This window comes from Bombus flavifrons, chromosome 10, assembly GCF_040668555.2.
Source record: "Bombus flavifrons isolate JBK064 chromosome 10, iyBomFlav1_principal, whole genome shotgun sequence".
Taxonomy (NCBI): Eukaryota; Metazoa; Arthropoda; class Insecta; order Hymenoptera; family Apidae; genus Bombus; species Bombus flavifrons.
The window spans coordinates 3,041,752-3,065,849 of NC_138451.1; the positions used below are offsets into that span (position 1 = coordinate 3,041,752).

A 24,098-nucleotide genomic window follows, 5' to 3' on the forward strand; every position below is an offset into this window, starting at 1 on the left:
GATCACTTATATCAGTCTGATGTACTCACACTGTGTCTATTCCTAACATTCCACCGACTGAACGTAAACAAAAATATCGTCAGAGTAATAACACCATTACTTGTTGATGACATTTTGGAATCGCGCACAATCAACGATACTTTCATTTAAATTATCCTTTAAGTAATTCTTTTGAACGTGAATTGTGAATCGATTACGTAACCAACCGTTGACTAATATTCATATAGGAAAAAAGTGTTAAAAATAACTTGAACGAGCGGAATTACAGTTTGAAACAAAAGCAGAATAATAATATCGAAATTTTTGAAATTATCGATTTCGTGAACGACCATGATGCTGGAATATACGAACGAATACAACGGTTCGTTTCTATCCTACGGGAAGCTTAAAGAAATATCAACCGTCTTAAAAGAAGGACGAACTATTCAAAGCAGGGTAATGAATTTTATTCTGACGATAATCAGCTATATAGTCCTGAAAATCGACGATCGAAGTCGCCTCCATGAATTTACGGACATATTCGACGACAGATATTTGCAAATTTTAAAAAACGACCTAGAAAACCTTATGCATTTCAAGGCCAAATTTTTCAACTTGTTAATCTTGGAATTGTTATTGGAAACTGTCAAGAAAGAGAACAATTATCGAAACAGACGTCTTAAACTGAATGCGGCCGTGGATACGGCAAATAAAGGATATAGCAAAGTGGTTCTTCAGAAAAAAGTCAAGGCTATTGTAAAATTCTTAATTTTCCGAAAGGTAAAGACGTCTTCCTATCTCTACGATGAAAACAATACGTTCAATTGGTTTTCATACAAACAAAAAATTAGCGTTGTACTTAACAACGAGATCAACCCAAAAGACAATTTTTTAATGATTAAAAATAATTTAAAGGATTATTGTGAAAAAGATATTATGAATTGTATTCTTTATAAAAGAAAAAATGAATGTACAAATAATGTGAAGAATTTAACAAACTATACAAATAAGGAACCTAAGTTTTACGAAACGTCTGTGTACTATACTTGTATCAGCGATCTCTGTACCAAATTGTATTGGTTGCTCTGGTATGGATGGCTGGCGATTTGTATGTATTATTGCTGTAAGCATTTTTTGCCTGACGTTCTTAGGTGTCGTACATCAATTAATCAGTAGAAAATAACACTATGATGTTTTATTTGCATATATTTATAAGTTAAGCGCGAATTCTGTATTATTCTGTTCAAATTGTTATCTACTTTTCCACATACATGCATGAATGCCACATACATGATATTAATCTAATCGATACATTTATCAATTATAAGATCGGTAAATCTATTTAACTTGGCCGATTATTTGATAGAAAAATGTATTCCGTAATGCGTTAGCAAGTTAAGATATGGCAAATAATATAATCTATATGTTGCGTGATTTATTTAACAGAAGCATTTTATTCTACTTATTTCTACTTATAAATTTTTATTTCTATTTATAAAATGTGAAATATTTGTCGAAGTAATAACGTAGCTGAATTCAGCTGGCACTGTTTTCAATACTGTGATATCAAATGTTCTGTATTTTTTATTTCTGCGATATACCCAGAAAAACTATGTATAATCGAGCTTGAACGCTCTCTCAGTTTAGTAATTATGTACGTCTCCTAAATATAAGCACGTATGTTTAGTTATAGTAGTATATATATAGAATATAAGATATTTCTATTAATAAAATTTTCAATGCTAGATAAGAGTTTAAACGTGTTCAACTGAGAAGTGTTCCTACTGAAGTATTTGAACACTTATTGTTCATTCATACGCTCTCATAATAAGCTTATTCACGTAAGCTCATGCGTATTGTTCAATAACAAAGCAGAAAATATCGATAATATTTTTGTTTGTACCATTACTGCACATTTGAATAAGAATGAAAAACAAGTGTAAAAGGACGACGATGATCGATTTTAAATTAAATTAAACGTTATGAACATCTGAAGTATTTCAATGTTCACATACTGAAAAAATATATATTCATACGTAAGTAAATATACAACATGCTATTCTTTCCTATTTATTGGTCCAGTCTTTGAATATAAACATTTTAAAAATACAATCATTGATCGTGATTAGATATATGTACTTGGAAATTATAAAAATTTTAGAAAGTTGTCCACTTACCGACAAGTGCAATAACATTTTAAATTTTATTTAATATTCGAGAACGATCCATTTCTGTTATAAGAGTAACTCATTCATTCATCCTTAGTGATCAAGGGATTGTGAACTGTCCCTTGCTGCTCATAACGGACTCTGTAATTTTCCATAAGGCCCGTTTCTCGTAACGAATTTATCGGAGTCGCAACACTACGCTTCAAATTACAAATACATAGAAAACTTTCTCTATACAACACATAAGTTTTATTATGCAAGGTCGCAACATACCAGAGGCTGCGAAACGCATGCGCAGAAAAATCTCGTAGAACAGGACAGTACACTTTTAGGGGTCCACAAGATAAAATTCTTCTTTGTATGTATATTTATGTATTTCTAGCTATAAAATTTATAACCTTTGCGTAAATTGCGTGAATTGCGTGAATACCTCAAATGCAACAAAATATTAGCACCTGAAAAATAGAATGCAGATTAAGATACATTAATTACATACATATTTACATACATTTACATACATATTTTAAAATTCAGGTGTAAAATTTCCGCAATCAAAGTATACATGACATTTACAAAACAAGTGCAGTATAGAAGGATGAGATATTTTATTAATATTAGAAGAACAAATTTTATGCTGGCTATTAGCTAGTAACGTGTAAGTTGTAACAAGAAATATATGATATTAAGAGAAATATATTCTGTTTCCAACGAAGGTTTTCGAATAATTTAACCACGATATATTTTTAAAATATATAAAACAAAACATAAACAAAACAATAATCTTCATCCTCCGATATACGAGTATACGGGTCTGCCTCCGGTGAAGGGGGCAGGGTACAAGGGTTAATGTAGGATATTTATAAAAGGAGCTGAGCGAATTTACCGGCATTGTGCTGCCGGCACTACTTTGCGACGGTGTATTGAATATCAAAATATAATACCAGTATTAAATACGTACCCTGTGTTTCAAGTAAGAAAGTTCGTATAAAACATCAAAAATAATCAAAATGGTTCTAAACGTACCGATGACGAAATTCTACAACGGCAACGAAGTGCCGTCATTTGGACTTGGTACATGGAAGGTCAGTACTATTACCGATATAATTATTAAACATCAAAGAATTTATCGTTTATTTTCAAGAAGAATGTAGATAAAGTTGTTTACGATAAATATGACGAATTTCTTCTTGCGCAACTCGTGTTAATGAATTTCATTCGCAATGTTTTTATAATTTTCTATTTGAAATCTGCAGTATAAGATATCTGCAACATTGACATATCAATAAAATGTAATATGTTTCTATGATGTTCTCGAATTTTCCAAATGGATGAACGGTTTGCCCTTGTATCTAGAATGTAGTGGTTCCCTTAGTTGTTTTTATGACAAGGGCATTATAACGTTTTCTATGTCTACGTCTTCTGACATTTAATGAATTAAAATTTCAAATATGGAAATAGCAAAAAAAATATTCTGAAAAACCAATCTTTCATCACATTGATATTTATAGAACTATTGGATCTTTCTATATTTTTTTATATTTGTGTTAACTAGATTTTTATATGCTACTTTCATTATCTTTATACTTTGTACTTTTAACTTCATATGTACATGTATCGATTATTTCCAATTAATAGAAGTGCACATTTAAACACATTTTAAGATAAGTTTATCAAAAATAATACGCATGAATGATATCATATCAGTTAAGACTTTAAGTGGAAAATAAAATTATATAACATGATTTTTATTTTTACTACAAATATATTTCTACTTTGTATACCTATTGCACAAGTTATTGTAATTTATCTTTTTCAATTAATTAATAACTTATATATTTTTTAGTCCAAACCTGGAGAAGTTACTCAGGCTGTTAAGGATGCAATTGATATCGGATATAGACATATCGATTGTGCCCATGTTTATGGCAATGAAAAAGAAGTAGGTACTGCTCTTAAAGCAAAGCTGACCGAAGGTATTGTGAAAAGGCAGGACCTTTTTATCACCAGCAAATTATGGAATACTTTCCATAGACCAGACTTAGTTGAACCTGCTATTAAAAAAACTTTATCAGATTTGGGTCTTGAATATTTGGATCTTTACTTAATTCATTGGCCAATGGCATACAAAGAGGGGGATGATCTTTTCCCAAAGAATGCTGATGATAGTCCTGCTCTTAGCAATGCAGACTATGTAGATACATGGAAAGCTATGGAAGCTTTGGTATCTAAAGGACTTGCTAAAAATATTGGTGTTAGTAACTTTAATTCTGAACAAATAGACAGGCTACTTAAAAACTGCAGCATCAAACCAGTTACAAACCAAGTAAATATAAGTTTCATTCAATTTATAGTAATGTATAATGAATGCATTTTTATATTGAATAGTACATTTATAATGTATATAATTGTACATTTATAGATTGAATGCCACCCATATCTTACTCAAAAAAAACTTTCTGATTTCTGCAAACAAAAGGATATTCTTATTACTGCCTACAGTCCCCTTGGATCGCCTGATAGACCATGGGCTAAGCCAGATGATCCAAAATTGTTAGATGATAAAAAATTAGGTGAACTTGCGAAGAAATATAATAAAACACCTGCTCAAGTTCTTATTAGATACCAGGTATATGCTAATATTTCATTCATAAACTATATTCACAGGTAAACTTTATAATAAAATTTTTATTTTTCTTTCAGTTGGATCGTGGTCACATAGTTATCCCTAAATCAGTTACAAAATCAAGAATTGCTCAAAACAGTGAAGTCTTCGACTTTAAGCTTTCCGCAGAAGACATTGCATACATTGATACCTTTGACTGCAATGGCAGGATCTGTCCAATGTTTGGGTAAATATTTTTATATTTTTTACTCATGAATGTAATTGTTATAAAATTTGCTTTTGATATTTTCATTTATATTTTTTTCAGCACGGAGCCCAGCCCTTACTATCCCTTCCACATTCCATTCTAAGCAATCGAATTAAGCTAAAAACCAATATGTACAAACTACTTTCATTGTAATCTTTACAATACTTTTTCCTTCTGTACATTTTCTAAGTGAAATTCGTATAAAATAAACTATACTCTAATAAATATATGTATACATTTATTTCCCATGCATCATACCAGGTATGTCAATATGAAACCGGAATTTTTGTATAGAAAATACACGTTTATTGTATGAAAATGGTTAAAAATATTTTATTCGAAGTATTGCCCATCGCTAGCTATTCATTTTTCCCACCTGTCTGGCAATTGGTGGATGCCATGCCAAAAAAACTGTCGCTCTTTTGAGGCAAACCAGTCATCGAGCCATTTTCGTACATTTTCGTAAGAAGTGAAATGCTGGTCAGAAAGTGCGTGTCCCATCGATGCAAATAAATAGTAATCGGATGGAGCCAAGTCTGAGGAGTAAGCCGTGTGCGAAAATATTTCCCAACTGAACGCTTCAATCGTTTCCTTGGCCGATTTTGCTGTATGTAATGGTGCATTATTATGAAGCAAAATTGCTTTGTGTTGCCTTTTTTGATATTCTGGTCGTTTTTCACGCAAAGCTTGATTCAAATCGAACATTTATTGTCGGTAGCGCTCAGTATTAACGGTTTCGCCAGGTTTTAACAGCTCGGTGGTCTTTTTCGGTGGTCTTTTTCGGTGGTCTTTCACGTTCTTCGTTCCTCACGTCAAAATTGCCACTTCTGAATTTTTTAAACTACTCAAAGCACTGTGATTTACCAAGAGCATGCTCACCGTAAGTTTCGACAAGCATTCGATGCGATTCTGCAGCAGTTTTCTTCAAATGGTAACAGAAAATCAATGCTGTCCGTAAATCGTAGTTTCCAGGCACAAAATTTGACATGTTCAACGCTATTACAAACTATGCTGTTGTATGAAACTTATATTGTTCTGAGTCGAAAATGTTTGTGAGATGTCAACAAAGACTTTTGGCATCAATGACGCAGTTTAGTGATAACTGCCCATCTATAGGCAAATTCCGGTTTCATATTTACATACCTGGTATACTCAAAAATTTTTCCCATAAGGGGAAGGTGGAAAAGTGTATAACAGCTTGAAATAATAGTATATATGACGAAGCAACTTCAAATTGTCAGAATCATTCTGATAAACTGATAAAGCCAGATAAAGAATTACACCACAGAGCTGAGAAATTACCTAAAAAGACAGCACAGGGGAAAGGGAAGTATCGCTTACCGTCATGCATATTATACGGTCTTAGTTGTATATATGCAACAATCTCAGTCAATATACGTCCTTATTTTTCTGATTATGTTGGGTCTGTTAGGAAGAATCAATCATATATCCATATCTTTTGCCATTATAAGTGTGAAAAACAATAAATGTGTGGTATCATATAATATAAATAGGAGCTTCGATTAACGCTGAGCGTCAATTCATTAATGTATTATTTCGAATGCACATGTAACGATGGCACAACAAATCGTGAAATTTAATAATGGCAATACTTGTCCCATTCTTGGTTTGGGTACTTGGCAGGTACATTACAATTTAAAAAGACAATATTTTTTATAACATAATTCTTGCTTAAGTTTTACTAAATATGTTTTTGGACTTATCAGTGTAACTTTTATAATGTTAAATCAAGATTATTTAAAAAATTCGAAATTTGAACCATTTTTTAATTACGTTCATCTGTAGTAATTTATTTCACACTTTTATGTCGAATAGTCCAAGCCGAATGAAGTGATACAAGCAGTTAAAGATGCCATTGACATCGGCTACAGGCATCTAGATTGTGCCCCCGTTTATGGAAACGAACCAGAGGTCGGTGCAGCAGTTGCCGCAAAAATTAAAGAAGGCGTTATTAAACGGGAAGATATTTTTATCACGAGTAAATTGTGGAACACGAACCATCAACCTGATCTAGTCGAACCTGCATTAAAGAAAACTTTGAATAATCTTGGGCTTGAATATCTCGATCTTTACCTGATGCATTCACCAATGGGGTTCAAGCGTAAGTTTTAATCTTTGCTTTTGCTTAATTAATAAATAAAATATATTTCTTTTTACAGCTGGTGATGATCCATTCCCTAAAGATGCTGATGGTAAATCTATAAACGACGATACCGATTATGTCGATACTTGGCATGCAATGGAGAATCTTGTAAAGAAAGGTCTTGTAAAGAACATTGGAGTGAGTAACTTCAATTATCAACAAGTGGAACGAATACTTTCTAACTGTACAATAAAACCAGTGACAAACCAGATTGAATGCCATCCGTATTTAATTGAGAAAAAAACGTGTGACTTTTGCAATTCCAAAGGAGTCCTGATTACTGCTTACTGTCCTTTCGCTAAGCCAGGTCTTAATGTTGATGAGCCTGTACTGTTAGAAGACTCAACAATTACAGCGCTAGCTACCAAATGCAAAAAAACTCCTGCTCAAGTAGTACTACGATATCAAGTATGTATTTTAATGACAAAATTCTCTTTAATCACATTCTTAAGTCAAATTAAAAAAGAAGAAATTTATTAAATAGATACAACGTGGACACATAGTGATTCCTAAATCAGTAACAAAATCGAGAATACAAGAAAATTTTAATATCTTTGATTTTGAATTAAGTTCAAAGGATATGGATACAATAAATAGTATGAATTGTAATAAAAGAGTTGGCTTAAGACCTGAAAAGTATGTATTAAAAAATTGCTTAATATAAAAAATAATGTTTAAAACTTCCTCATTTCATAATTATTTGTTTGATTTAGTTTCAGATTTAGTCACCACAAATACTTCCCCTACAACACAGAATTTTAATATTATTCTATAAACCAACACTAATAAACAGAATTTTAATATTATATTATAAACCATGAATAATGAAATATATTTCTTTTTAAATTATTACGCTTTTTTTCATGAAATCCCTTTAGTCTAACTTTACGTCATAACAAATGGAACACTAAATAACTCTTACGGTTAGGTGCACTGGCACAATGATTCGTCACTGTCTTCACAACCGCATGAGCAACATTCGCAAAATTCATCCTCACTGTCCTCTTCAGCCAACTGCTTTGAACTAATTGGTTGATATTCCCCGGAAGGACCTAGCGGATCATCGCTACAGTTACATGCTGCGTTGGATAACCCACGGGCACATTTGCCCCTGCAATTACACCTGCAGCTTCCAACTAGACGTGGACAGGGCGTCGATGGACAAATTTCACAAGGATCTCTAATATCGCAGGGATTTCTGAGATCACAAGGTAATACGTATGGTTTGCACCCTGTTCGAATACCTGTATTTTATTTTCATATTAGTTTCTGTCCTTCTCATTAGAGAACCTACTACATTGTACGTACACATACCATGATCTGCCATTGTATAACGTGGTAGCTCGTAGAAAGGTTTCCTTGAAGATGTAGCATAACTTCTGATAGGTTTGTTGCAAGGGATTTTGCAAGGAGGAATATGTTTTCCTACACAAGTTTTTTTCAAAACATATTCAAGATCCTGAGGAGTAAAACAAGGGCGATGACACTGCGCTGACTTCGAGTTGGGCTTTGACAATTTGATTGGCTCATCATCGCTTGCTTTCTCACCGTTCGATTTTTTTTGAATAGTGGGCGACTGAGTTCTGGGTTTAACTGTAGCAGTAGTTAATTTTTCAGTTAATACCTATAAAATATCAAAAAATGAATGATAGTGAAGAATTTGTTATAACGATGAAATAAATTTTTGTACATTATTCGCAACAAACGATGTGTGAGTATCTGCGCTTCTCATTTGAGATGCAACTTCCGATTTTTCGTTATTTGACCACCAATTCGATATCCAGGAAGACATTTTCCCGATCTCTCCCTTAGGCTGTTCAGGCTCAGTTTCTTGATCCAATTTTTCAATATTCTGCTTCAATGTAGAAATTATTGCGTCACCTTGTGGCTGTAAGAATATGAAAATAAAAAATATATCAATTCATCACATTATTCTACTTTAAATATATAATTTTCACTAACGATGACAGCTTCCCCTTCCTGTTTTTTCTTTGATTCATTTTGTTTATGCAATAAACATTTTTTTGGCACGTAACATATTCTTTTCCCGCTACCATTTAAATCTGGAATGCAGCTAACGACTTTCTTTCGAGTGCAAACATTTTGATACTCCTTAGACGTTAATAATCGATCCATATGTTCCTTGAAAAGCGTTTCCTTCTTTTCCAATTGTTTAATACAATTCTTTAGATTTAATTCTTCCTCAGCTAGTTGACGAATCTTCGTCAAGCAAAGTAAATCCTCGGAATGTATCGAGTGAAGACTCGGACTAGTGTGACACCGTACTTCTTTCTCCAAATCTTTCAACTTGTTGTTCATCTCCTTATTTATAAGTTCCAAAGATTCTAATTCCATTTCTGTCTCTTCCAATTTAACATCCGCTTGAATGATCTTCTCCTGGGATTAAATTGAATTTTATTATTATACGATTAAAATAAGAAGATATAATGCAAAAGAGCAGGTACATTTAGGAAACGACAAATTTTGTAGCGATAATTCAAGCACGTTGGTAAGATTTACCCGAATTAAACGCTGAATTTCAATCGTTCCGTACATGCAACTCCTCGGTCTCATTGTTCAGATCCTTCACAGCATTCTTTAGACTTTCGAGAAGTTTTTCAGTTTGGTCCGGATAAGGAGCGAACATCTTCATAATCTTGCGAATTTTACAGTACGGCGCGTCGTCGCAATTTTTCGACATCCACATATTGTACGCTATTAACGCAGGAATCGATCGTTCCATCGTCGTAATTTTTTCTTTTAAATATTTCTGTCTACCGAGAAGATCGCAACGTCGCTCCTTTATCTTCATTGTGATATCTTCTAAATAGGGTGAGGAATGTTCGCTTGCCTTCGTGTCTGATTTCGGACCTAGAAATAAAAAAAAAGAAAGTCGAACGACGCTTTATCAAACATATATTTTGTCTACATAATTTATGAAGTAATTATTTTAAGTATCACCTACATTTACATCGGGACGTCATGATTCTTAAGGCGTAGTTTCTGTCCAAAATAAAATTTTTCGTTCAAGACCAAAATTGAATGACAATATGTACACTAGATTTGTAATCACAAGTAAAATATTATCATTTTTTATGCAAAACTTTTTAAACGTTTCTGACGTTATTTGTATGCTACGTAGCGTTTAAACTGATAAATTACAACGACATATCTTTGATGACATTATCTTTGAAATTTTGATATTACATGTGAACATTAATTTGTTATATATTTGTTATTGACAGTTTCAAGTTGAATAACATATTTCCGTATTAATTACCATTCTCGCCGATAACACATAGATTGAAATTAGCAATGATAGTATTCTTAAAAAAAAACTATCGAACAAGGTCGTATGTTTTCTTTGATATCTTCAATCATTTTTGACAATCTTACTCGCAACGAAAATCAACATGCATTAACGTAACGTCCCTGCGTATTGTACAAAATGTATTAGATCTGTTTAATTTACTTACTGGGGAAAAAATATAAAATATATTGCGCTGTTTGAAATCTGGAGCAAATCGAAGTGGATAACAATGTTGCTTCTCAACTTAATCAAGAGTTAATAAAATTAAGAAATTAAATTAAATTCAATTTATGGTAAATTTAATAGTTAGCTTGCAAATGAATTTTTATTTAATAGAAGAACGGAGGATTTGACTAGTCGTGACACGGACGACGATAAATATTCTTTGTTGACCGGAACCAGCACATCTCTTCAGGATAGCACCGGAAGTACAATTACAGGCTCTATTAGAGCCAACTACGAACGCAATTTCGAAGATCGTATCTTATATGGACAAAGTGGTGCTCGCAGATTTAGTTATAAAAAAAGAAAGACTTGCAGCGGAAATGGAATATTTAGTGCTCCTCCCGGCGTCAGTCCCCATCATGTTAAATCATCTATTATCCGTCGCAACACAAGTAGAGCTTCTGAACTCCATGCATATTCTACCACACATATCTATTATTTTCTAAATCCACTAGTACACAAAGTTATATAAAACTAAATACACGAATTATATAATTGTATAAATTATATAAAAATTCAAACTTTTTCTTCTTTTTGTGATAGATGGATCTCGATTAATTTTTGTGTGGCCACAAAAACCGCCAAGAAGTAGATTATTAAGAATATTAGCTCCTCTTATGCATGGAATCCTCATTGGATTTCTGTTCATGGATGCCGTTCATCTTTGGCCAGGAGAATTTTTACCTACGTCGTTGCCTTCCATGATACCCGTCCCTTTACCACCCGTGAAATGTAATGTAATTGAACCACGATGGTTCGACAATAGTTAAATGTCATGATCTTTCCTTTGATACTGAAGTTGCGTAGGTTAAATTCGCTTTCGACTGAAGCATTTAAAAATTTATGAGAAATTTGAATAAATGTAGAAAAAACATATTAAAACACAAAATGAAAAAGAGTCTTATTTTAATATACATATATATAACACTAGAAGTTTCTTAATTTGTTTCCTAAAAGATTAGCCTGTAGGTAAGTGTGTCTGCATAAGTGTATGTATGTATATGCTTATCAAAACACGCTACTGTGTGGAATCAGTGAAGGTGAAGAGTATTTTCATTTGCAAATATGTCAAATAAACATATATTTCAAAAATTTGGATTTTTGCGTGCACCTTTTGGCATTGGTGTCGGACGTTATGTGTGTCAGTTACAAAGAATAACTATAAAATTTTGTAAAAGTCACGGTGGTAGTCGTGGAATGAGGTAAGACAATTCCTTCTCCAACCTTTTCGTTAAAATTAAATTTTTATATTACATATGTATCGAGGCAATGGCAGGCGAAAATTCTGAATCTGTCTCTTTTGAGTCATAATTGTTGCATTAATACACATAGTTTATATCTTTTTTTTTTGGAACATAACCTGCAATATCCCATGCCGGTTGTATGTACATAGATATGTACCTACATAAAAATATTTATTACATTTTTATCATATGCAGAAGTTTTGTGGAACATGATTTAGTTGATTATGCAAAACACAATCCTGGAGTCGTAGTATATGTTAAACCAAGAAGGCACAGAAGTCCAATTATAAAAGCAGAATATTGTAAGTTTATTTATTACTTATTGTATTAAGAAAAACTTTAAATGGTAAAAGATAATATTGAAGTATTTATGTATATTATAGTGAATGGAGAAACACATTGGATATGTGTTGCCGATTATAGTAGACAGGATATTATACAATGGATGGAATTATTGAAGACTCAATATCATAATGGTTCAGATTACAGATTACTTAAATTATGGCATACAGATTTTCCTTCTATTCAAGGACCTTGGACACCATTCACTTTTAAAGATCCATCTTTGAATCAAGTCAAATTTCCAGATGTAAATATGAAAGCTTCTCCCACTTATATGTTTTGTTATTATACATATATGTATATTTTATTCATTTTTTAGAAAAAGATTGGTGCAGCTATTAGATTGAAACCAACAGCAACAGAAGAATTAATTAGATTATTTGAAGAACAGCAAGAAGCTGAAAAGCTTAGCGAAGAAATTCCAGTTCAAAAAAGTGTTAATTAAATGATAGTTTCAGCCATTTTTAGTCATTACAAATTTTTAATCAAATATACTGGACATTAAATCAATATTGCCATAGCTTTTTAAAATGACATTTGGTTTGTTCATATTTATGTGATAGTACAAGAAATCTAATAAACATATTTGTTTAATATCTAAATAGAAACCTTTATGTACATATGTCAAATGATCATGTAAATCATTTAATCGTTGTAAGATTATGGCTATTGTAAAATAAATATATATAGCTTACAAATATTCTTGTGTTATTTACTGGTATATATAAACTTTGCATGCATATGGTATCATATTTTGCATGAAACTAATGTACTTATTTAAATTATCAAATATACATTCTCTATATATAATTCAGATTGCACGATGACATAACAATTTCATTTGTGCTTTATATTCGTTTGATAGAAGTATATTATTGACTAGCATATATATACATACACATATATATACACAATACTTTTGATATGTGATAGGAGGAGAGTTATAATAAAGCATTGATTCATACTGTTGTTGACTATGTTTATGTTACTGTCAAAATTACAGTGACAGCCACATATTCCTTTTGTTGTTTTGTTTATGTATATCCCTTTATATATTCATTACTACATAAAAATATATCTTAACATTTTTTGTATAAAAATTGAATAGTGATATTATACATAGCGCCATAACTTGTTGAGTAGATGAATCTATAAACTCATATCCAATTTAAGTGACTCCTTTACCTTGCACGTGTGACCAATAGTTTTACATTCTAAATAAGTTATGCTATTATTATTACAATATTTAATTTCTACAACAACCTAAGAATGTAGTTCGTTTTTTAGAGCAATTAATTGCGTTTTTATTAACACGTGCAAACTTTGTATATCAAACATAAAAATATATTCTACACATTCTATGAAACATACAATTATCAATTATTTTAATTAATCTTCACTATTTGAATTAAAAAATATTAAATACAAGACATTAAATTATTATTATATTAAACATATACAAAATATTAAAATGTTATTAGAATATAACTTCTAATTTAATTAAAATCCAAACATCAATTAGAACATGAATAAAATATTCTCAATATTTTGAGAACAGTAGATGAAGATTATAACTTTTCTTCATAAAAATACAATAAGCATGTATTTTTTTTAATTGTATAGTAATTTACGAACGTTTTTTCAAAATTTTGATGATATTATTTACAAAAATAGGAAATATTTCAATTATGCTCTTAAATTGTAATGAATGGCATTTCAAATAATTTTCAGGGGATGGGTACAGTAGCATAACCCTGATATATGCTAATTTCTTTTTATGAGAAATATGAATAAATACTTTATTTTTTACACTACAATAAAGAGTAATATTTTTCCCTATCATTTTTACAAAAAAAAAAAAAAAAAAAAAAAAAGAAAGAAAAGAATTTGTAACTTCTCCTGTATAATATCAGATGGGCTTAGATATCCATAACCATGTATCAAATTAATGAGATAATGAGGTGAGGTATATTTCTAAAAATGTAACAATATAAATAGGATGAGTTTGATGCTACATTCAATCATACACACAAAAAGTCACACACCATCAGCCATTCCATATTAAACACTTCATTATGTATAAATAATAAATTTGTAATGCCTCGTTATATAATATTGGTATTAAAAATTGACAAATGTGGTACCTGCGATATTTCATATTTAAATTCAATCATAATATTAAGATAAATTGTTTATACTAATCGTCTTGTAATGAATTTAAATGTTACTATAGAAATTTATCAATTTTTTATTGTATAAAAAATAATCTAACATAACGCAATGTATCACATTTGTAAAATTAAACAAATTAAATCATGCATACGCTCTATCATCCCCTTTTAGCACAGATAAATGTCCACGAAGAAGATAAAACAGCACATCAGGTAAAATATTCTCGTTTAAGCAAAATATCACACATTATATCGATCGTGAAAGAGGGACTAGAGACGATTCATATTCGACTTTATTCGTCTTTAAGTCGTTTACTAAGTTCTTCCTGTTGCTTCTCTCGCAATTCCTTTTTTGGTTTTATTCGTTTAAGCTGACCATCCCTAAAAATGTAATTAAAAAAAACTTAATTGTTTCACTTTATATATAATGATGAATAATATTTTTTTTTATCTAAAAAAATTTTACCATTGTAAATCGACCAAGCCACCCTGTCTTGCTATCACAGACTTTACTCTATTCGCAAAATCAATAGCGCTCTCTCCCTCGTTTCTATACATCGGAGGAAGATACCAAACATCACATACTATGGCCCAACTTGACATAGTCATATATAAGTATTGTATCATTGAATATCGACTACTATTCCAAAATGCATCCCCAAATCTTGGATCATACTATAAGAAAAAGAATAAAATTGGTTACCTAAGGTAATCAATACCATTTTACATAAATACATACACAATTACCTTTATTGCAACAGGGTAAATTACTCCACCAACTTCAAAGCTTCCTTTCTTAAATTGCATAACTGAAGTATTATTTATACAAGTGCCTTCAGGAAAGATAAGTATCGGTGGATTTGTAGGATCAGACACGTGTTTTTTTAATCTATAAAGTATGTAAGAACATTTTAATGTTATAAAGAAACTATGTTAACAGCACGGCGATTAACATTTACCGTCTTGTAACTGCTTCTCTATCTTTAACTTCACACCGTTCAAACCAAATATGTGGTGAAGCACGTGCTAAAGCTCTTTGTAGAATACCTAAAAATCCACCATGTCTTTGACCTATCTAAAATATAAAATTTGAATAATATAAATCATCTTTCACATAATATTAAAGTAATACATTTTTATGCAATGCAAACAAAAATAACATCACAATAATAATAATAATAACTAGAAAAAAAATAAATATATAGCAAATTTCAAGCAAAATTCATTTAAAGCAAATTTCACCTAAAATAATATTTTCTATGGAATAATATTAATTGCGTTGCACATGATACTAAGATAAAGCAAATTTTAAGCAAAATTCGTTTAAAGCAAATTTTATCTAGAATAATATTTCCTATTGAATATTTTAAATCGCTTTTTGCATAATATTAGAGTAATATATTTTCATGCACACATCCCAGAACTACAACATCACAATAACAGAATAAGATCAATATAAAGCAAATTTCAAAAAAACCCAAAAATGTTGACAAAGGATGAGTTATCATATCGATAAATAAATAATGCTGGAACTATTAGCTTATTAGACGAAGAACGACAAAAACGTACCAAGGAATAGCAATTATCGCACATGAGTATCAGAACATCTATAGGTGAAGTATGATTTGCCACACAAATACCCCTAACAGGACGATTCTCCGGATTATGATACGTAATTACTGATGATAGAGCACTCGACAACACACCGAAGCACATTATGGAGACTTTGTAATTCAGCCATCGCTTGAAACTACCCTCTGGAACATAGCCGACTACTGCTGTACATGCAGTCAGCCACATCACCTGTAAATCACAAGCTTTGTATCTAAGAAAGGATCTTTCTTTTAGTATCAATGCTGACTAGCTTTACTTGCAAAGCAAAGTTACAGGATACCGTTTTACCTGTAACACTTAACAATGTACTTTAATTCTGTCAGTGGGCAGTTATAAATCATATTAATGTAGGGGATTAATACATCAGAATTTCCGAATTTGTTTTAACGATATCGTCATATTATGCAGAGATTAGTTACAAACAACAAGACATCATCACAAATTCCCAACAGCAAATTTTGAAAACAAAAGATTGATATCTTCGTAATGCCTCATTACCAAGGAGAATGTTGTCTGTGTGGATAAGATAGGCACATCGATTGTGGAAGTGTGATTTGCCACACACATTCCTCCTGGTTTTGGTTTGTTCTCTGGATTATGAATTGTAATTGTCGCTGATAAAGATTGTGACATTATCCTGAATGCTATGAGACTAGCCTTGTTGTATGTCCATTTCTTAATAAAACCATTTGGTAGGAAGCCAATAAGAAATGTTGCAATTACAATGTACAGTACCTAGGAAGCTTTGATATTAGTCGAGTTGCAAATACTAAATTTATATTTGGTATTGAAACAGACAATTTCAAAACAGATTTGTGACAAACATATAACAGAATCTTAAAATAAAAATAAATGTGGAAATAAGAAATTAATCGAGTGTATATGCATCCTACCAATTTGTTTCAACTTTTCTAAATACTATCAATTTATTATTAAAAGAGAATCAATGAACTTACCCCTACAAAACAAATGAATATCCTCAAGGGAAGAAGAAAACAATATCGCATAACAAATCCACATATCCATATCACTGTTAACTTCCAGGAGATGAACTCGTAATGTCTATTTGTTCTAGTTAACAAATTCCAATTCTAGAAAAAATATATCATTATACTATATAACAATTCATATATATCTATAGGTCTAGAGAAATAGAAATTACCTTCAATTCTTCTGCTTCAAAACGAGATGTCACCTCATCTTCTATAATAGCTTCTACACCAGCTTTAATGTAATCCAAACAGATTGCAGGTTTGAACTCCCTTTTCAGGGTTTCAAATGAATCTCTACGTATGAGTGTCTGCAACAAAAATATATTCTCAATCCATTGTACAAGTAATCGTAGATATGTATATATATTTTCTTGATATATATTAAACACGTAGAATTAAAATTACCTCGCTTTTGCTCGCACTTGTTGCAGGCGTCTGTGAATTTTCCGTTTTCGTTTCCTCCAAATGATTTTTGTGATTCTGCATTTCTGGCTCGGGTACCAAAATCAAATCCGTCGATCTGGCTATAACGGTGCTGCTCACTCCATTCTGCATACTCTCCGTTTTCCAATTTTGCACATTCTGCTTTTCGACGTGCCTCGACTCGTACTCCTCATCTGTGTCTTCGTCATTTTGCTTCCAAGTACCATTCTTCTTTTTTACGTTTTCTATGTTTTGTCTGCCATACTGAAGTATAAAAACAATACATACGCTATAATTATTTAAGTTTAAACGTTCCTAAGGAATGCGTTTCTTATTATGAAGCACCTTTTTGTAAAGTGATCTTTATACAACACAAGAAAGACAATCGGATTAGTCAATCTGATTATAATTTGCAAGAAACAAGTACTTAAAACGCTAAGTACTATAGGCTAAAATACGAATATTTTTAATAACAATAATTTTACTCCGACCTTGATCCTTTAATAGTTATCGGTGATAAGAATAAAAGTAAACAATGCTTCTTTTCTTTATTTATGAGATTTATGTAAAATTGAATACTTTGTTATGCTTGTTCCTTTTTTAAAATTGTTTTACAATTGGAAAAGATTGTTACAATAAGTTATAAAATATAAAAAAATATTCGTAGTTTGGAATTAAATATTTTTTTCTAACAGAAATTTTCGGACAGAATTTTTTCTAAAAAATTCATATTATAGCGTGGGGACGTAATTAAAATATTTAGCGCCCAATCTATATACAAAGCGTTTGAAATATACTATATAATTATACTATTATGCTATATTATATATGTATTATGTAAAAAAATTATGTAAACAGACAGGCTAATGTCCTTCTAGTTGATAAAACCGAATAATTTCATCAATTTTTTGAAGGTTAAACTTACCAAGCTTATCAATCAAATTGATAATAAATCATAAATATTAAGTTCAATGAAACTAATTCAACACAGCTATTGATCATTCACAAGTTCGAACAAAAACGACAGGTTTCATTAAACATATAACATAATTACTAATTACACACTTCGTATATATATTTGTTGGCATAGACGCAAATAAGCAAGTGTTGTAAGAAATTTGTTTAAATATCAACGAGAAAAGAATTTATTTGATATTTACATAAAAAGGCAACTTTTAAGATATGGCGAAAACATTTATCGTTTGTTTCAAGTCATCCGAATTATTCTTTAGATAACATTACTAATTACTTCCACACGAGTAAGAGTTTTTTTTATATAAAAAAAAAGCACTGTCGTCTGACGATATCTGTACACTTTGTACTTAACTAATCCATCTTTCTTCTTTTGGTAAAAGATAGGCATATATCGTAAATGGAAAGTTCATCAAGGACAAGATACATTTTCCATTGAGCTAAACTTGTAGTATCTCTGATAAAGGAACCTCTCTACCAATATTATCGCGTTAATCATATCTGAAAACGAAATTTTGTTGCTATATCTATGGCAAAATGTAGAGTTTCGAAAGAAATGGATATTTCAATAAATTGTATTTGCTCCTTGCACTGACATGTGCTTTCTTGAAATTCGACAAATCATGTGGTTAATTGCAGCATTACGATATTCGATAACGTTGATGAGAAAAGAATCGATAAGAAATATGTTTGAACAAAAGACAGATTTTTTGAACTTTGTACTTGATGTCCATGATTTTAAATAGTATAGAAAAAAGATTTTTATGCGTATTTTACACAGCATTCCGCATAATATGTAATGTACTTATCGAGTTATTTGATTATTCGCGAAGATAAAATACTCTTTTATCATAACACACATACAAAATGTTTGAACAATCGCTTTTTAATACGTTCTTTTGGTCTTTTTATACGATAATCTTATTATAATTACGCTGGAATATGCGTCGCATGTAGGTTCGAGATCGTAGATGTTTCATCTTGTTCGTGCAAAGTTCTTTTCAAATTGATTATAATTCAATTTTTATTGCACGTAGTCTTTCCATAATCGCAAACTATTCAATAAAATATACCTACGATATAAAACTTTTATGTACTTATATATGCACATATGCATTGTATGTGTTATATAAAGCATTCTGAATTTTCATCAGCACTGTAAAGAAACACGACTGATCATATTGGAAAACTGAAACAAATCTAAAAATGTATGTAGAAATTATAAGTTATTTATTGCAAACACATATTTAGTAAAACATTTATATTATCTTAAGCGTATATTAAGTATTAAAGACAATTCCATATCTTGCGATTTCTATATACCTTTCTAAATTTGTATCAAGCTTTTCCAATATAGCTATGACAGTCAAGTTTCATTATTATGCTAATGAGATTTTGAACTTTTGCTCGTGCCATACATAATATATCCATGACAGATATCTACCAGTATTCAAATATTTTCATACGCCGTCTTCTTTTCATGCGTCTTTAAGCTTTAGACGAAATTCTTCCGATAAAATGATGGTGCGTATTCTTCAATTTCTGCACCATATTCAAGGAACTACAAACATATCATTGTCGCAATTCACGATCTTTGTCTTGTAATCATGTTAAAAATATGCGATCAAAGAAAAGATTGACGAGTTTGTACGCATCTTGCACAACCTTTCAATTAGAACGTCGCGTCTTCAGTCTATCGCCTGTAATTACATAATCATCGTTATCGTTATATTGGGATCTATTCCATTAATTAATTCGCGATCAAAATTGAGAAGATCGTGAATAATGAAAATTAATATGCATACATATCACACCTATATATAAACAAATAAGGTGAAACGTCATCATTCTCATTCTACATAATAATGCATATTCCAGCATATATAATTACGGTAAGATTATTGTAAAAGAAACTAAAAGAACATCTTGGAAAGCATTCATCGCACATTTTATAAATAGTATACGTATTGCGATAAATTTTTATCTTTGCGAGTATTCAAATAGCGTAGGGAATGCATAAGATTATCCATTGAGATGTTTCGTAAAATACCTCTATATTTTATTATTTATAGCTTGATCTGACGATTATATAACACATAAAGAATGTTTGTTTTTCGTTTGCTAATGTAATGTACTTCATTTAATACAACATTTTTATTTAAGTTTAACTACTTTTATTAGCAAACTTGTTATCAAATACCTTTGTATGGGATATTGCTTAATATTCACTTTTAAAAATATTTTGGTAACGTCATTCGAGCCATGTCAAAAAATCTAGACGATGTGATCGACAATTGAATAGTGTTTCATGTTACTCATTCGGCGTATTCGTTATGCGAAACTGTAGAATCACCGATTTGTCTGTTCTCCAAACAAAGGAGATCCACGTATTATCGTGACATGCGTACGGTGAACGGCCTCCGATAAACTAGAATGATTAGTTTTCTAAAGAAGGAAAATCTCAATGAAGAATAATTACACATGTTTATGCAAAAATCTTTGCATTACTAACGAAATAAACTATATAATATAAATAAATAACATAATAAAACATAAAAATGCATTTCTATATAATACTGTATGGAAATATTTTCTAAAAAATATGATTTTCCTTATAAAATCATAAATCATTAAAACTTTTGCACAATACATCGTTTCTAATTAAGTAAGATGTTGACATACAGAATATAGATAATCTACGTTATCAATCGGCATATCCATATGGTATTCACGTCGATTAATTATTTTATTCCTAACACATGTAAGTACGAGTTTCGTGTTATATTGAACATATCTCCTCGAACAGACTATTAACTACAAATAGAATAATTTGATATCTAGCGCGCAGTGGAACAAAATGCTCATTTTTGTGTCAAGATCGTGGAAATTCCTATTCGAATGAGGTAGAGTGATGAGTTTTGTTTCAGGTTAAAGCTAAGAGTAAATAAGAGAACGAGAAAATAGAATAAGAGACAAATATAGAGAAAACATCATTAACAAGTTTTGACCTTGAAAACTTATGTTCAAGTTGACATTTTATAAAAAAAATTGGAATTTATCCATTACTATGTATGTGTGATTGAATGTTTCCCTGAACTTGTTATACATTATTCCCTGTAGATTTTAACACTGTATTCAAATCCAGTCACAGAACTTGTCTAAACTAGACCTTCAGGACATTGAGAAAAATGCGATTAAAGTGAGAAGATATAATTATGGTTTTGCTAGTTTACATTTTTTGATAGCACACAAATTTCAATTTCACACATTGTATTTGTTCAAATAAAGTACGTAGAAATAATAAATACTTGAATACGTTGAATTGTACGTTGAATCGTATTCAACACGATTAATATTCGAATGGCATCGAAAAAAAATTGAGAAAGTCGACTTTTTTAACTTCGAAGCTACCAGAATAACGATCACGTATTTCTGACTAGCGAGACAAATATTTGAACGTACGTCGCAAAATTCCTCCTTTCAAAAATCTAATGTGCACAAGTATACTAAAAAGCAAACTTGGAAATGCTGGATTTTATTCTTCAGTCACACAAATCGTTTCAACATTAGGATTTCGCTATTTAACGGTTTTAAATCGATACAAATTCGTTACGTACGATGTAACATCGTAAGAGATTCGCCAAAGCACGCTTCGATTAATTTTAATTGAATATCTTAATAATATATATATATATATAAAATGTAAATATTATAATTATATATAATATATCTAATATGTATATTAAATTATATATAATATAATTAATCAATATAATATTCATATGAAATAATTCATATGAAATATGAATAAAAGAATCATGTTAACATGTAAATTTAAAAGTGATTCAGAAATAAAATATTCTTTGAATTGCACTGATGTTCTACCAGTCGATAATTTGGGAGCTTGACTAATAATTTATACAAACCGGAATAAAAACATATTTTATTTACTAAAGATAAAAATTAGAAATTAAAATACACGATTTGAAAATATATTATATATACGATAAAGAATATTTATGTAGTAACAATATATTTAATTAGAGTTTTGCATGTTTTATTAACATATTTTATTTGCGCTTTTTATTGATTATGGAATTAAATTTTAGAAATTTATGATCGGTCGAATAAACTTGATACCATAGTTTTTATAATTAAGTATAATTACTTTGCGTAACTTACGTTTACTTTAACTGTCAAAAAAACGTGGTAGCTAGGAATACAATTCTAACTACCAAATTTTATATATCTTATGAAATCGGAGTTTTCATTATATCGAAAATAAATTAGGGAAAAACTAAAAAATGAAATTAAATATTGAATTGCTGCTACTTGTTGATTGTTAGGTAAACAATGCATGAAACACACTTGGTTTAATAGTAGTCCCATATTTCATTGACCATCACTTTGAAACGATACATAAATCTTTAAGTATTTTATCTGTAAATTAGTGCAAATTTTAACAATCAAACTAAATCAGGTATTTATGAATGAATAAAATTCAAAATGTCTACCTCAAAGTTAATTGCAATTTTTCATATTTACAAAACAATATTGTTACGTTTAATACATATTTTGTTCTAGAAATTTCATTGTGAATTTGATATTAAAAGATTATGTAATCTTTCGTACCTTTTCTATAAAAAAAAAAAGGAGAACAAAAATCATAAAATGTTTATCATGTTTTCAATTTATAGGCTCATGATGTGTCTCTAACCGGAGAAGTATTGTAAATTGAATTCACTCATTCGCTTACCTCAAATAGTGTTAGCAGCAATTTTATATATAATCTTCTAACGCCGAGTGACTTTCCGATAGATGCCAAAAAGATTATGGCAAGCAAAAACATAAGAAAAGGTGTTAAAAGTAAAGAAACCGCTAACGACATCACCATCCATAGCGGCGCCATTTTGCTTACTGCCAAGGAATATCCGAGAAGGCGAAACGGTTAAACGATCCCTTCCACAAACAGTTTAAAACCACCGTGCTTGAAACCTATATATACAAATACTATAGAGAGAAACATATTAAAGTGTAACGATCTGCGTTATCGACACTAGTCAAGAAGCTGTCGGCAGATGCGTTTCGATGAAATTGCAGTCACACAGTCACATTTCTTATCGTCCACAAGAAGGCGAAATGATCGGCCAATAGAAGACGAGTGAAAAAAGGTGTTTCAACCAATCAAATACGAGATGAATTTAGATTAAAATTTTTAGTTTCTATCATGTTTCTATAGGTCTTTATAACGATAAGAAACATTAGAGCGCGTTCTTTACAATGCTAGTTTATCAATTCAAACATAAATTGTCATTTTTTTGTTCCATGAATTATTTTGCTTATTTGCTGCTATAAAGATTCCCTCAGTTATTCCTGTGAATTGTTTAAAAAGAAATGAAGAAAAACAGAGAACGTGAGAAATTATAATACATATAAAATTAAAAACGGTGAAATAGCAAATTATAGTACATAGTAAAATAAAATAAAATTTAAGACTATTAATAAATATATAAAGTATAATATAATGTAATGATTGATATGAGGCTAAACTTCATTATGATCAAATTCGCGACGATAAGTATATTCTAATTTAATCTTCATCAAATTGCTACATTTGTATCCTT

At 30.5% G+C, this 24,098-nt stretch overlaps 6 protein-coding genes across 10 annotated transcripts; 4 read left to right on the forward strand and 2 right to left on the reverse strand.

Moving 5' to 3' along the window:
* Positions 1-4: 4 nt before the first annotated feature.
* On the forward strand, positions 5-1,260 carry LOC138183987 (uncharacterized). The gene has a single exon (XM_069121589.1). It carries the CDS (start codon positions 331-333, stop codon positions 1,153-1,155), a length of 825 nt encoding a protein of 274 aa, XP_068977690.1. The 5' UTR covers positions 5-330; the 3' UTR covers positions 1,156-1,260.
* Positions 1,261-3,023: 1,763 nt separating this feature from the next.
* On the forward strand, positions 3,024-5,242 carry LOC138183995 (aldo-keto reductase family 1 member B1-like). Its single transcript, XM_069121602.1, has 5 exons — positions 3,024-3,229; positions 3,991-4,470; positions 4,567-4,773; positions 4,848-4,996; positions 5,078-5,242. The coding sequence occupies exons 1-5, from the start codon at positions 3,155-3,157 to the stop codon at positions 5,118-5,120; spliced, it is 954 nt and encodes a 317-aa protein (XP_068977703.1). The 5' UTR covers positions 3,024-3,154; the 3' UTR covers positions 5,121-5,242.
* A 1,233-nt stretch (positions 5,243-6,475) lies between these two features.
* LOC138183996 (aldo-keto reductase family 1 member B1-like) lies at positions 6,476-8,030 on the forward strand. Its single transcript, XM_069121603.1, has 5 exons — positions 6,476-6,661; positions 6,854-7,139; positions 7,198-7,589; positions 7,666-7,817; positions 7,895-8,030. The coding sequence occupies exons 1-5, from the start codon at positions 6,593-6,595 to the stop codon at positions 7,941-7,943; spliced, it is 948 nt and encodes a 315-aa protein (XP_068977704.1). The 5' UTR covers positions 6,476-6,592; the 3' UTR covers positions 7,944-8,030.
* On the reverse strand, positions 7,634-11,270 carry LOC138183994 (uncharacterized). Of its 2 annotated transcripts, XM_069121599.1 has the most exons (6): positions 10,147-11,270; positions 9,736-10,052; positions 9,144-9,578; positions 8,872-9,069; positions 8,496-8,805; positions 7,634-8,425 (listed from the first exon to the last, which is right to left on the reverse strand). In XM_069121599.1, the coding sequence occupies exons 1-6, from the start codon at positions 10,163-10,165 to the stop codon at positions 8,106-8,108; spliced, it is 1,599 nt and encodes a 532-aa protein (XP_068977700.1). In that variant the 5' UTR covers positions 10,166-11,270; the 3' UTR covers positions 7,634-8,105. The 2 variants fall into 2 exon arrangements, with proteins under 2 accessions (XP_068977700.1, XP_068977701.1); XM_069121600.1 differs by lacking the exon at positions 10,147-11,270 and having other exon boundaries at positions 9,702-9,888.
* A 386-nt stretch (positions 11,271-11,656) lies between these two features.
* Positions 11,657-13,003, forward strand: mRpL43 (mitochondrial ribosomal protein L43). The gene is made up of 4 exons (XM_069121604.1): positions 11,657-11,918; positions 12,156-12,262; positions 12,344-12,549; positions 12,622-13,003. Exons 1-4 carry the CDS (start codon positions 11,782-11,784, stop codon positions 12,745-12,747), a joined length of 576 nt encoding a protein of 191 aa, XP_068977705.1. The 5' UTR covers positions 11,657-11,781; the 3' UTR covers positions 12,748-13,003.
* Positions 13,004-14,156: 1,153 nt separating this feature from the next.
* On the reverse strand, positions 14,157-23,441 carry Gpat4 (Glycerol-3-phosphate acyltransferase 4). 4 transcript variants are annotated; one of them, XM_069121595.1, is made up of 10 exons: positions 23,231-23,441; positions 17,485-17,766; positions 17,250-17,387; positions 17,044-17,178; positions 16,586-16,822; positions 16,043-16,276; positions 15,433-15,548; positions 15,221-15,362; positions 14,940-15,148; positions 14,157-14,854 (listed from the first exon to the last, which is right to left on the reverse strand). In XM_069121595.1, exons 1-10 carry the CDS (start codon positions 23,381-23,383, stop codon positions 14,767-14,769), a joined length of 1,734 nt encoding a protein of 577 aa, XP_068977696.1. In that variant the 5' UTR covers positions 23,384-23,441; the 3' UTR covers positions 14,157-14,766. The 4 variants fall into 4 exon arrangements, with proteins under 4 accessions (XP_068977696.1, XP_068977698.1, XP_068977697.1 ...); XM_069121597.1 differs by lacking the exon at positions 16,586-16,822 and having other exon boundaries at positions 23,231-23,439; XM_069121596.1 differs by lacking the exon at positions 16,043-16,276 and having other exon boundaries at positions 23,231-23,439.
* Positions 23,442-24,098: the final 657 nt, after the last annotated feature.